The sequence below is a fragment of the Anguilla rostrata genome, chromosome 1 (assembly GCF_018555375.3).
Source record: "Anguilla rostrata isolate EN2019 chromosome 1, ASM1855537v3, whole genome shotgun sequence".
Classification (NCBI taxonomy): Eukaryota; Metazoa; Chordata; class Actinopteri; order Anguilliformes; family Anguillidae; genus Anguilla; species Anguilla rostrata.
In genome coordinates, this window is record NC_057933.1 from 40,726,672 (window position 1) to 40,739,262 (window position 12,591).

The 12,591-nt window shown below is 39.8% G+C and overlaps 1 protein-coding gene across 1 annotated transcript; it reads left to right on the forward strand.

The window, feature by feature from the left end:
* The first annotated feature begins 35 nt into the window (after positions 1-35).
* Positions 36-9,525, forward strand: rpusd2 (RNA pseudouridine synthase domain containing 2). Its single transcript, XM_064337122.1, has 3 exons — positions 36-795; positions 5,358-5,654; positions 8,313-9,525. The coding sequence occupies exons 1-3, from the start codon at positions 61-63 to the stop codon at positions 9,252-9,254; spliced, it is 1,974 nt and encodes a 657-aa protein (XP_064193192.1). The 5' UTR covers positions 36-60; the 3' UTR covers positions 9,255-9,525.
* The last annotated feature ends 3,066 nt before the right edge of the window (positions 9,526-12,591 follow it).

Below are 12,591 nucleotides of genomic sequence, written 5' to 3' on the forward strand. Positions count from 1 at the left end.
CCCAACCGGAAGTACGACCTATTGGGATCATGCTCACTCTTTCTCTTTCCGGGTGTACACATGAATTATATGTGGGGTGCAGTGGTTAAAATTGTATCTCAAATAGGGATTGTACGGAATGTAAAACGGAATCTCACTGCCTTATTGTACAGCCAAGAAAGGATAAATAAAAATAACGTAATCTGCCATGCAAACTGCAGCAAAGTAACGAAGGTCGTATTCAACATTCGCGCTAAAAATGTTTGCTTGCAAATGCTCAACAATTATCGATACTTAGCGTCTGACATCACGCATGAATTCAGACTGAATTGTCGCCAGTATCACACAATAATGCAGTCAGGTGAAATGGAGGCAGGCGAAATTTTAAATGCAAGTAATGATCTAACGACCACTGCCAGCGATGACAAAGCGATGAAGGAAAAGGGCGAAAAACGCAAGAGCGAAGAAGAACTTCACAAACATCGTGGCAAGAAAAGAAGAGGAGGGGGAGGCAAAAAGCTACGTCCAGGGGAAAGGTATGTGCCTCCCCCACAGAAACGAAACCCCGGCGTGAGTTTCAGCCAGGAGCATTTTCAAGAGACATCCTACTATTTTGAGGGTGGTCTCCGTAAAGTATATCCGTATTACTTTGACTACAAGACTTACTGCAAAGGTCGCTGGATTGGAAAAAGCCTCCGCGAGGTGTTCAATTCCGAATTCAGAGCAGAGCCGTTGGATTATTATGAACAGGCAGTCCAGCTAGGACGAATCCGACTGAACGAGACCCCAGTCGAGGATCTGAATATAACTCTAAAGGTAAGTTATTTACTGTGTGAAAGCCAGTTTTCTTCCCTCGCTTGTTAACAAATAAGTTCATAACACGAATAAAAAGGGCACATTTGAATTGAGTGTTCTCCACAAAGTCAAAATGTCTCAAAATTCTGACCGTTGTTTATTACAGACCACGTTCCTGTGTACGTTTTACTGCATCGTTTAACATAATCCCACTTCAGACTTTTTCGGGTAAACTACTGCAAAACCTATTGGGGAAAAAAATGGACATTTTGGATTGGAATAGACACTTTTGTATGATGGACAACCTCCTGCAGAACTTATGTCCTGATTTGGGTGAAATATTTATTTAGTGTTTTCAAATAGGCCACTCCAAAATTTCTATGTACAGTGCTTGAAGTGGGGTAAAAATATACCATGTATTACACCGGAATTGGTGACTACCAAAATCTGTATCGCTGGAGGTCGCTGTTAAGCAATGTCAGACATTGGCTGTCGAGAACGAGCATAACCAGCTTCAAGGGTACTTACCCTGCCTTAGTTTCTTTCGTCGCTTTCGATAAAAAGCTCACTACGTAGGCTTATGTGGGACTTCTAAAGTAGATTCTCATCTCATTTGTTAAAGAAGGCATTCTACATCTACCTAAATATGTTTCTTGACTATTCCCATGGACAAACGGCCCCCACTTTCAAGAAAATCTGAGGTAACATGTCATCCCTCGTCTGTATGTACACAGCAAGTTCGACTGTTGTCAACAGGAAGACAATGCTATAAGGGTCACCATTTCTGATAAGCTGGCATTTAGCAGCCGTCAAAATAAGTGACCTAACTGTACCTATGGAAAAAAGAGCCACACCCTAACAAAAATTTCTTGGGGAGAACCGGCACACTGAGACAGACAGTTCGATTAACCAATAGGGAAGCTGATGCTGGCTCCCAGCGGCAGAGGCTCCTCCCTTTTGCCCCAGGAAGTGCGTGCGTTCGCCTCGATTGATGCGGTCACCATCGTGCAGTCTCGGTTCTAGACTGCTCTGGTTTGGGGGGGGGGGGGGGTGTAGGTATTTGACTTGGTACATGCTGCAATTTTTGTTGTGTTGGCTCTGTACTCCAGCACATTTGATTTGAAATGATTCAGTGAATATGAGGTTAAAGTGCAGACTGTTATTTGAGGGTATTTAGATCCATCCATGGGTGATCTGTGTAGGTGTCCACCCATTTTAGGGGATCATACATAATTGGACAAATTAACATAATCTTAAAGTGGTCATATTTACTACTTTTGCAAATCCTTTGCATTCGAAGACTGCCTGAAGTATGCAAATTAGACATCACCAGATACTGCATATCTTCCCTGGTAATGCTTGTCAGGCCTGTACCTGCGGCCATCTTCAGTTCTTGTTTAAGCAGCTTTTTATCTTCAGGCTTAGTAAACCGCATGTTCACTTGCATTTAGGTTCGATGATTGACTTGGCCAGCCAAGAACATTCCACTTTCAGCTATGAAAAACTCCTTTGTTGCTTTAGCAGTATGTTTGGGCTCATTGTCCTCCTGCAAGTTGAAATGCCGTCCAATGAGTTTTGAGGAATTTGGTTGGTTCTGAGCAGATAAGATGTTTATGCACACGTCAGAATTCATCCTGCTGCTCACCTCAGTTCCATCATTCGTAAACAGAAGTGAGCCAGTTCCAGTAGCAGCCATACTTGCCCAAGCCATGTTTCACAGATGAGGGGGGTGCTTTGGATCATGAGCAGTTCTTTTCTTTCTCTACACTTTCCTCTTTTTATTCACTTTGGTTCAGGTTAATATTTGTCTCATCTATCCAAGGGCATAATTCATTTAGTTTGAATATTGAGGGGGTTGAAAAGTATAGACCCCGAAAACCTCAATTCTCTCGGTGGGAATACATTTTTTAAAAGAACAGCTGTGGAATTATCTTTTTGGTGAATTCTGAGGGGAAAATATTTCAGATAACTGATCAGTCACATCATAAAAACCCAATCTTTATTAAATTATTTTAGTCGTCATGCTATATTATTGGGGAGGTGGAGGGTTATTTGGCCTGTTTTGAAATATTGGGGTGGTTGTAACCCCCCTATCCTCCCCATAAATTATGCCCTTGCATCTGTCCATAAGACCTTGTGCCAGGACTGTGCAGTTTATCTACCTTTTAGCAAACTATAACTTGGCTGTACTGTTGAGGATTACCAGTGGTTTACATTTTCAGTGATCCCTCTGAGGTTATGCTGGTGTAGTTTTCTCTTTATGGTAGTCTTTGACACATCTGTGGCTGCATCCTGGAGAGTGTTCCTGGTCGGTTCGATAGTTGAAAAGGGGGTTTTCTCCACGTTTGGAAGTGTTCTTCTGTCGTCCAGTACAGTGGTTTCTGTGGCCTACCAGGTAGTTTGTTATTGCTGAGCTCACCAGTGTGTTCTTGCTTGTTACAAGTTTATAATATAGTAGATTTTGACACCCAATGTTTTTGGTATGTCTCTGATTTATTCTGACTTTTCATTCTCATGATGGCCTACTTTACTGGCAATGAAACTTCTTTTGTCCTCATGTTGAGAGGCAAGGCAACAGAGTCCAAATGTAAATACCATACCTACAATCAACTCTAGACCTTTTGTTAGCTTTCTTGTGCATGAACTAATGATGCAACAACACTTAGTTGTCCAAGAAATAGTTGAGCAGCCAACTGTACAATTACTTTTGGTCCCCTGAAATGGGGGAATTATGCAAAAAAGGGCTGTAATTCCTATAAACATCACCTAATATAGATGTAAATACCCTGAAATTATAGCTGAGTCTGCATTTTAAGCTCATGTCCATCATTTCAATTTGTGTGCTGGAGTACAGAATCAGAACAGCAAAAATTGGGTCACTGTCCAAATAGGGCCCACTTGTGGACTGCACTTTTCGTTTCTCAAGTTACACTTGAGTACAACTTCATTTTTCTTAAGGGGATGGACTAACTGTATAGGCCTGCATTGCTTACTGATTTTTCTTAAACTCAAAATCATTGACTCAATCCTTTCTCTTAAATTTGATACACATTCCTAGTTATCTTTGTTAATTGTGAGCAAATTATGAACAGTATATGCACATCTATAACTATATCATATCCTAAGTATGAACAAACAGATAGGCTACTGCATGCAAGTGCATACAGGATTTCCTGCTGGAAAAAAAGGTATCACCTTGATTATCCATTTGTTACGTGACAAATTTCCAGTAATTTTCTACTGTAAAAACAGTTAGGCTAAACGATGACGTGAATCCAGAAAACGTACTGGTGAATAATAACAAAAGTCGACAATTACAAGTCTTTTGGTAACCGTTCTCCCCCCCAATTTGTAGCAGTTTCATTTAATTTTTGCATGACTCTCATAAGATTGTCCTTGGCACCATTTCACCAGCCTCGCTTAAGCAAAAAAATGGTCAATTATTGGTTGCTGTTATACAGTTATGGGAATAATCATCTCTTTATTTCAGTGTTCCCATAGGTGCATCTGCCTCTCCTTATTTATCTTGAATTGAAGTTGCTGTTTTTTTAAACTCTGTACACAAACAAGAAGATGATGCATGAAAAGGGAGTTCTTGTTGATATTGCACACTATAGTACAATCATATAATGATTAAATATATCTACTGCCTTATTGAAAATGGTGACCTCCTGTAACATTATCTGCCCGTTGACACCAGGCAAACATGCTTTGCTGTGTACAAACATACAAGAATGACACCTGAGAGATTTTGGTTAGTATGTGTCCATGGGTACAGTCAGGTCACACATTTTGATAGATATTTTTGGTTTGATATCAAAATAAGTGCCGGTATGTAATAAAAAGTTATGGTATTCCAAAGACGTGGAACTGCCTTCATATTATGCGAATAAGTAGGCCTATTTGAATTTTATCTAACTGAATTTGATGCTCGTAGAGGCGATTCTTAATGAACAGGCAAAGCATGCAGCTGCCTGAGGCCCCAAGCATCGGAGGGTCCACTGAGGGCTGGGTTTTATGAGTTTTTGGTCACATGATGACCGTGGAAGTCAGTCAGAGCAACCCCATGGGCTTTACTGTCTAGGCTCCCCCCTGTCTAGCCTCTGGATGCAACATCATTATTTTCAAGTCTTGGTAATCATATAAGGATAAATGATAGGTCATGATAAATAATGGATGAAATGCTGCCCTGGTTTAGGCTGACAGAAGTTAACTAGCTGGGCATCAATGAAAATGGAAAATGCCAAGGATTGTTTTGTCTATGATGAGCCAGTTGGCTAACATAAGCTTATTTACCATAACTCAAATAATGATAAGAAATGTGCATATCTTCCATGTGTGAAACACATGGAATTCCCAGTTATCTTGTTACTACAATTAAAGTTTTTGCTTCTTGTTTGGAAAACTAGATTTTCTGCATGACATTCATTGTAGGGCAGATAAACCTCTTCTTCTACACCGGTGTAGCCCTTTATAATTGTCTTAGCACCTAAAAATACAAATTAGTGAAGAACATTGTTAAAAAAATCTTTTGGGATTCAAACATAAATTCTGTTTTTCCTTGTACTTTTATTCCCTTTAAGAACAATGACTTCATGCGGAACACAGTTCACCGTCATGAACCACCAGTTAGTGCCCGTCCCTTGGAGATTCTGGAGGACAATGGAGAAGTGGTTGTGGTGGACAAACCTGCCTCACTGCCAGTTCATCCATGTGGCCGGTTCCGTCACAACACGGTTATCTTCATCCTGGGGAAGGAGCGAGGATTGTGCAGTCTTCACACTGTCCACAGGCTTGACCGCCTGACCTCTGGCGTGCTGCTGTTCGCTCGCACCCTGGAGGTGTCCAAGAGGCTGGACCAGCTCGTCCGTGACAGACAGGTCAGATCGCCAATCACAGTTTGTTTTACAATGGTCACCCAGAAGCTAATGAAATCATTTGATGGTTTATGCAATAGTGAGAACTAGAATATTCACTGCAAGAAGGCTCTGGGTTTGAATCCGGCCTGTAAATTGCCCATAGGTATGAGTGTGTGTGAATGGTGAGTGAATGGTGTGTGTGCCCTGCGATAGATTGGTGGCCTGTCCAGGGATTATTCCTGCCTCTCACCCAATGCATGCTGGGATAGGCTCCAGCACCCCCACGACCCTGGCCCGGATAAGCAGGTATAGATAATCGATAGATGGATGACTGTAGTACATATGAAAGTTAGATCAATAAAAATCTTTAAAGTGTCTATCTCATTTTTCAGTTTTGGTTGTCAACACCTGGTGGTCATGTCTGTTCGTTTTCATACTCCAAATTCCAGAGTTTCAAAGCTACATCCCAAAACAAAGCCACATAGTTTGCTTGGGGCTGTAAGCCTGGAGCCTGTCAGCTATGTTGCCCAACACTGTAATATTACGCAACTTATCCAACCTAATTTTAAAGACCGTGTCAGCACATGTGGTTACTTTTGATTTCCACCCCTCCATTCCATCTAAATTCAAGCTTATGCTCACTGGGAAACTAAAGCGACTTCAAAATAATGGATATACATCTGTCCAGGTCACAGAACTGTCTGTGGTCAGAGTTCATGTTCCTTGACCTAACCATCGTTGATTTGTCTGTTTGGTGCTGCAATTGATATCGCTTCCGTGTTTCCTGATCCGAATCTGGTGTGTCACTAAACAAACACTTTGAAGCCACCATGAGTATAGATATAGCCTACACACATTTGTATATGAAGCAGCTGTTGTTTGATTTCGGCTGAGTTCGCCTTGTCCACTGAGGAAGTGAGAGCGAGGGGTGAAGTAGTTGGCCAATGGGATGAGCACACAATGTGCACCCAGTATTCATGGGAGTACTATCATCACAAATTGACTTTTTCAGATGCAACTATTTCAGAAGCCGTTTAAACTACAAAAAAAATTTTCATTGAAAATGCTGCCGGCCAAGCACCTTACAAGAGTGAATGAGTTACACGCCATTGCCAAATTCAACCCGCATTTGGTGCGTGGTGATTGTTAATGTCAAGCCCTGCTCATGATGCATTCAAAAATAAAACCTAGTTATATAATGCTGATATGTGCACCAGGTCTTCGTCCTTATGGAATTCCTGCATGGTTAACCTCAGTTTGTTCTTAATCCTGATTTTGAACCATATCTTGATGCAATATAGGCAAGGGGGTGACATTTCACAACTATAAGCCATAGGAAATATAATCTTATATATATATCCCCAAAGCAATTATTTATTTAAAATAATTGTTGTTTTTTAAAGCAGGTCAGTAGTTCTTTTTTTTTGTCGGAACACTGAACCAGAACAGCAAACTCTGGTGGCCAAAGACTGTTTGACATTCAAGTAGACATAACCGTATAAAACGTAATCATTTTAACATGAAGGAGTTATGTGAGAGTGACATCCAATTTTACAAATTAGCAGTGTACATATCTCCCTGAAATGATGAATGTGGCTGAAAAAATATGCCCATATGTGATTTTCTTCTGTTGAAGATGTATCACCAGTATACATTTATAACCATTATTTTGCATTGATGACTTGTTTTTTTTTAGGTACGAATAACTTATTTTTTGATGCCCTTATAATCTTACAAAAAGAGTTAAATTCTTATTTGGATTTTTCCCTGACATATAGACATCTGAAAATGATGCCTCAGTAAAAGGCGGCCAATTTTGATGATCATTGATTATTTATTTAATAATAGGCCTAACTATTTTGTATGTGGAGCTCTAGCTTCAGTTGTAATCTTTACAGATAGGTAAGGAATGTATATTTGTATATTAAAATGAAGGAATTCTGAGCAGGAATGTAATTTTCAATTATTTGACAGATTGTGTTCACATAATGTTCTTGATTCCAAATTGATTACTAGCATTAGGAAGATATATTTTTAGAACACTTGGCCAGGTGGCACCGCTCATGTAGAAAATGCATGCATGCATTACAACACATATCAGTACCCAAGTTTTTCCATCATAAAGTCTTAGCATATTGTGTCAATAAAAACAGTCAGTGTTTAAGTTAGTGTAAAAGTTAAATGCCATGTTTTCATTACAATTGGCAGAGGCAATTTCCCTCGATTGTAATCAAAACATGCGTTTCAAAATGTATTTTCCGTTATTCTGTTCATATTAGATTAATAAATTTCTTCAATTTTAAAACAATTCTTTTTTTTAAATACATATTATAAATGAATAAATGAAGCCATGTTCTGACGCATAGTTGGACATGTATAGGATTTATGAATAAATAAAAAAAGATCGAGTAGGCACATATCTGATGAGCAGTCAATCAATCCAATACTCGTACGCATTATGAGGAACAGGCCCGACTGTGGTCCATTTCCTGTGGAATGACTGATTAATTATAAACTGACGTGTGAAATGAGTGGGGGCCATCTTCAATAATCATAGATTATATAAGGTAATATGCATTCCTAGTGCATCTTGAACAAGTTATTGATTTGACTTTTATGCTTTTTTTTAATGCATTTTATGCTGTGGATGTGATGTATTGGTGTTGCCTCCCCCTTCAGCTGGAGAAGGAGTATTTATGCCGTGTGGAGGGGCAGTTCCCAGAGGAAGAGCTGGTCTGTGAGGAGCCCATCCTGGTGGTGTCCTTCAAGGTCGGGGTGTGTCGTGTAGACCCCAAGGGAAAGCCTTGCCGTACGGTCTTCCAGAGGCTCAGCTGGAACGGGCGCTCCAGTGTGGTGCGCTGCCTTCCACACACGGGCCGCACACACCAGATTCGTGTCCACCTACAGTTCCTGGGCCACCCCATCCTTAATGACCCCATTTATGGATCCTCAGCCTGGGGCCCAACCCGGGCCAAGGGGGGAGTAGTGGGGCTGAACGATGAGCAGCTTCTCCAGGCACTGATAGAGGAGCACAACTCCAAGGAGAGCCTGCACCTCCTGGATCTCCCTGACGATGGCCTCGCACAGGGACGTAGCCACAGTGCTGGTGAAGGTCTAGCTATTTCAGCCTCTAATCAGAGTGGAAGTGCTGACTGTGCAGACATAGGGTCAGTAAACACCCTTGGTGTGCCTGGGGTAGAGTCCCATGCATCGCACACCTGCATGGATCCCAAACCCAACCCCGAGGATCTGGAAAAAAATGCCGGTAATAGCAGAAAGGAGGTTGTTTCTGCTACAACCAACCTGCCTGCATGTGACTTAGGGGGCAGAGATGCAGTCTTTATGCAGACTGGCACAGATAACTCAGAAAAGGAAGTGGTGTATATAAAAGCAGACTCTATACAGACTCAAAACCAATCACAGTCCCAGGAATTGTCCAGTTGTGCAAGGATTGCCACTCAGGTCCGAGATCATTTATGCACAGAATGTAAGCTAGTGCGGCCAGATCCTACAGAGAAGGAGTTAGTCATGTACCTCCATGCACTGCGTTACAAAGGGCCAGACTTTGAGTACAGCACTAGGATTCCAGAGTGGGCAAGAGAGGATTGGGAGGAGGACTAGAGATTATATCCTCCTAGTACTTCTTGTAACTTCATTGCAGCTGTATCCAAGACAATTCTAAGGCAAATGGTCAGCCTTTTGTCACATAAAGTGTGTGTTGATGCTCTTACTCTCTGAACATGGTTGTATTTTTAATTCCATTCATTTTTCTTACTTTTTTCCCCTCTTATCTGTAATATTTAGTTTTTGACCATCTTTAGTATAACTGGCTGCTTGTATGACTGTTTTTATTTCATGAGACATTCATTTAAAATAAATGATTTTGAATCTCTCTTGTTTTTTATTTCACGGGAAATACGGTATGGTGAGTATTTGTTCCCTTGTGCTGCCCAAGCATGCTGAAACAGAAACACTTCTCTTGAAGTCCATAAAAAAAACAAACAATTTGTTCTGCAGGAAACATCTTTTATTTTGACCATTCAGTTATGCAAGACCATATTAAAAAGAACTAAAGAATTTGTAGAAAAAATATTTCTTAAATGTAAGCCCATAAAAGGTTCTGGCAACCATTATGCCCATTTGCCATTTCTTTTTGAATGCAGCACAATGCGCTGAAATATATCCATGAACTCTCTGATCTCAGTTTTCACAGCACTGAGACACAAACACACATCAGTTTCTGGCAATTCACTAGTTTTCTAAGGCAGTGATTGTCCTTCAAGCACTGAATCTCTCCTACCACGTCAAGCAACCCCAAATGTGAAATGGCACGTGGAATGACGGAATGCTTAGAATAGTGGTAACCAACCCTGTTCCCCAAGGTCTACCATCCTGTATGTTTTCATTTCATTACCTTAATTTGGCACACTGGACTCCTAATTAGCAGCTCAACAAGATCTCTTGCTGCTGAATGGCGTGTGCTTCGTTTGGGTTAGAGTGAAAACCAACAGTAGATCTCCAGGAACAGGTTTGGTTACTACTGGCGACACAAATTACATGGAGCTGATGTAAAACTATTAGGTTGACGGTTGACACAGCAAATCAGGTTTGTACTACGTCTTCATTTTCAGGTGATTTTAATTAGGATATAGATACAGCTATGGTACCAAACCAACTGTTAAGCAAAGCATTTGTGATAAAATTAGTATTCAGAAGATGGACTGTTGTACTATGTGATTCCAGGCAATGTGTGTGCAAGTGAATTGGGCTGTCTACAAATAATTTTGCTATGCAATTCTGCATACTTTTATTTTGCATTAAACCTGCTAACATACAAAGCAGGTGATTTCTTACCTAGCGAATGATAAAAGAAAGCTACAAAATTGCTTTATTTTCTTATGATCTAAAAAGGAATGGGCAGGGGTAATGCTGTATGGTTATGTTAGGTTAACGTAATCTCTTAGAGGTAGATTCATTGTACAACATTGGATTTAGAGGCAACCATTATGTCATTCATTGACTCCTATGAAGTTAAACTTCTTAAAATGGTAGCCTTAACATACTTGAATTTTGGGTAGTGTATAATACAGTATTTGTATGACTCCACACAGCTTCACTTTGTTTTATCCAAAATTGACAAGACCCTTGCAAGCATTTCTGAAATACATACATACAGACCAAGCCACAATAGCTACAACTTCAGAATGTAATTTGTATCCAATATAAAAAAGTTTAGAATGATTTGGCACATGCACACACACATTCTTTTAACACAGATATACATATAATTACACCACAGAAGGACACAGCTCAACCACGCGTATTTAGCATATTTGCACCATACAATATTATTGGCAAATATTCTGTGCTGTTCCAGCACTATCTCACAGCACAGTAAACGGGTGTTGAATATAAGCTCTGAGAACTTAAAACTTACTTACACTCCTGTAATATTTAAAATCTATATCTGGTTGGTCTCACTTCTACATTATACATGTGAAGGGATGTTTTAAGTTGGTGCCAGATTTGAGGCACTCGTAAATATTGACTATTAAGTTATCTGTCCTTACACAGCAGTTATTCAGAACCACAAGTCTTGCTTGACTTCTTATGGCTAGAATGTCAGCTTTAGCCAATTGTGATCCTATGTAATGTCATACCAGGAGAATTCTGAAGCCATTAGATATGAAAAATTATTGCTCATGCCTGAAAAACGTGTTGAATATTTGTTTACCAACCTATAGTAGAGTGGTTTACATGTGTGGAAATGTATGATCAAAATATTTCATGTTTATGTATTTCTAACCATGGCTACAGACTAGTAGTAAAAACATGTACCGTATGTAAGTAATAAAAAATACCGAATAAGTAATTGCCATGACTGTCACAGTCTGCAGCCTGGAGACTAGAATGGTGTGCATGTCCTCCAGCCACACAACCACATTCTTAGCAGAATGAAGCACTGAGTGGAATACAATTTTTAAAGGTGGATAAACACTTATGTCACTGTGTCTGCTGCAATCACCGACAGCAGTGCATGGAGGACACAAAGGGTGTTGATGTTTTGCATTTTGTCATAATTATTTAATATAAATAATAAGGGGTAGCCTTATGTAACATGCTTTAATTTGTGATTGGTTTTGTTATTCATCTGTCAGAAATACCTTAACAAAACGCAGTTTGGCTTTTCTTCCTAACAAAGGATATACAGTATTGCTGTGTTGTATTAATTTACAGAATGTTTTTTTCTCTCTCTCATGCACACACACACACACGCACACACGCACACACATACGACTGAAGAGATGTGGATAGCAATTAAATAGTTTTTTAGGCATGTGGAACCCTCGTGTATGAAGCTCCAATCATTTCACATTGTGTAACAATGATATTTTGCTGTTTTCTGTTAGATTTGTCGCATAACAGGCTGAGCAGAGACATCTTGTAAGGGTTACTCACTCTCTCACAGCATGCCCACTTGCTGTTACTAATCTGTCCTAAATATCAGCCAGTACTTGTCACTGTCGTTTTTAGCTAAATTTTACGGTCAGCATAAATACTGTTCATAAACACAAAATATGAAATAAATTTAAGTGAATTATATATTTTTCCATTAAAAGTCAAATTTGGTCCATTCTTGATGGTACATTATCTGCTCCTCTGTGTTGACATAAGAAGCTGTGCCACAATTTTCAACCGAAGAATAACATTTGACATCATTTTTTGGAAAATAATCAGACATAATTAGAAACACATACAACTTCCAGAGGCATAATGTCACTACACAAGCTGCTTTTGTGTAATTCGAAGTTTTATTTCTTGTTTTAAGGGCACATATGGCCATGTCTCTGTATAACAACCTATTGTAAAGCCAGCAGGGCAGGTCATCAGAACCTTCTGTAAATATCTAAAATATCCTTAATTACACACAAAATCTGACCGGACCGATTGGAAATAT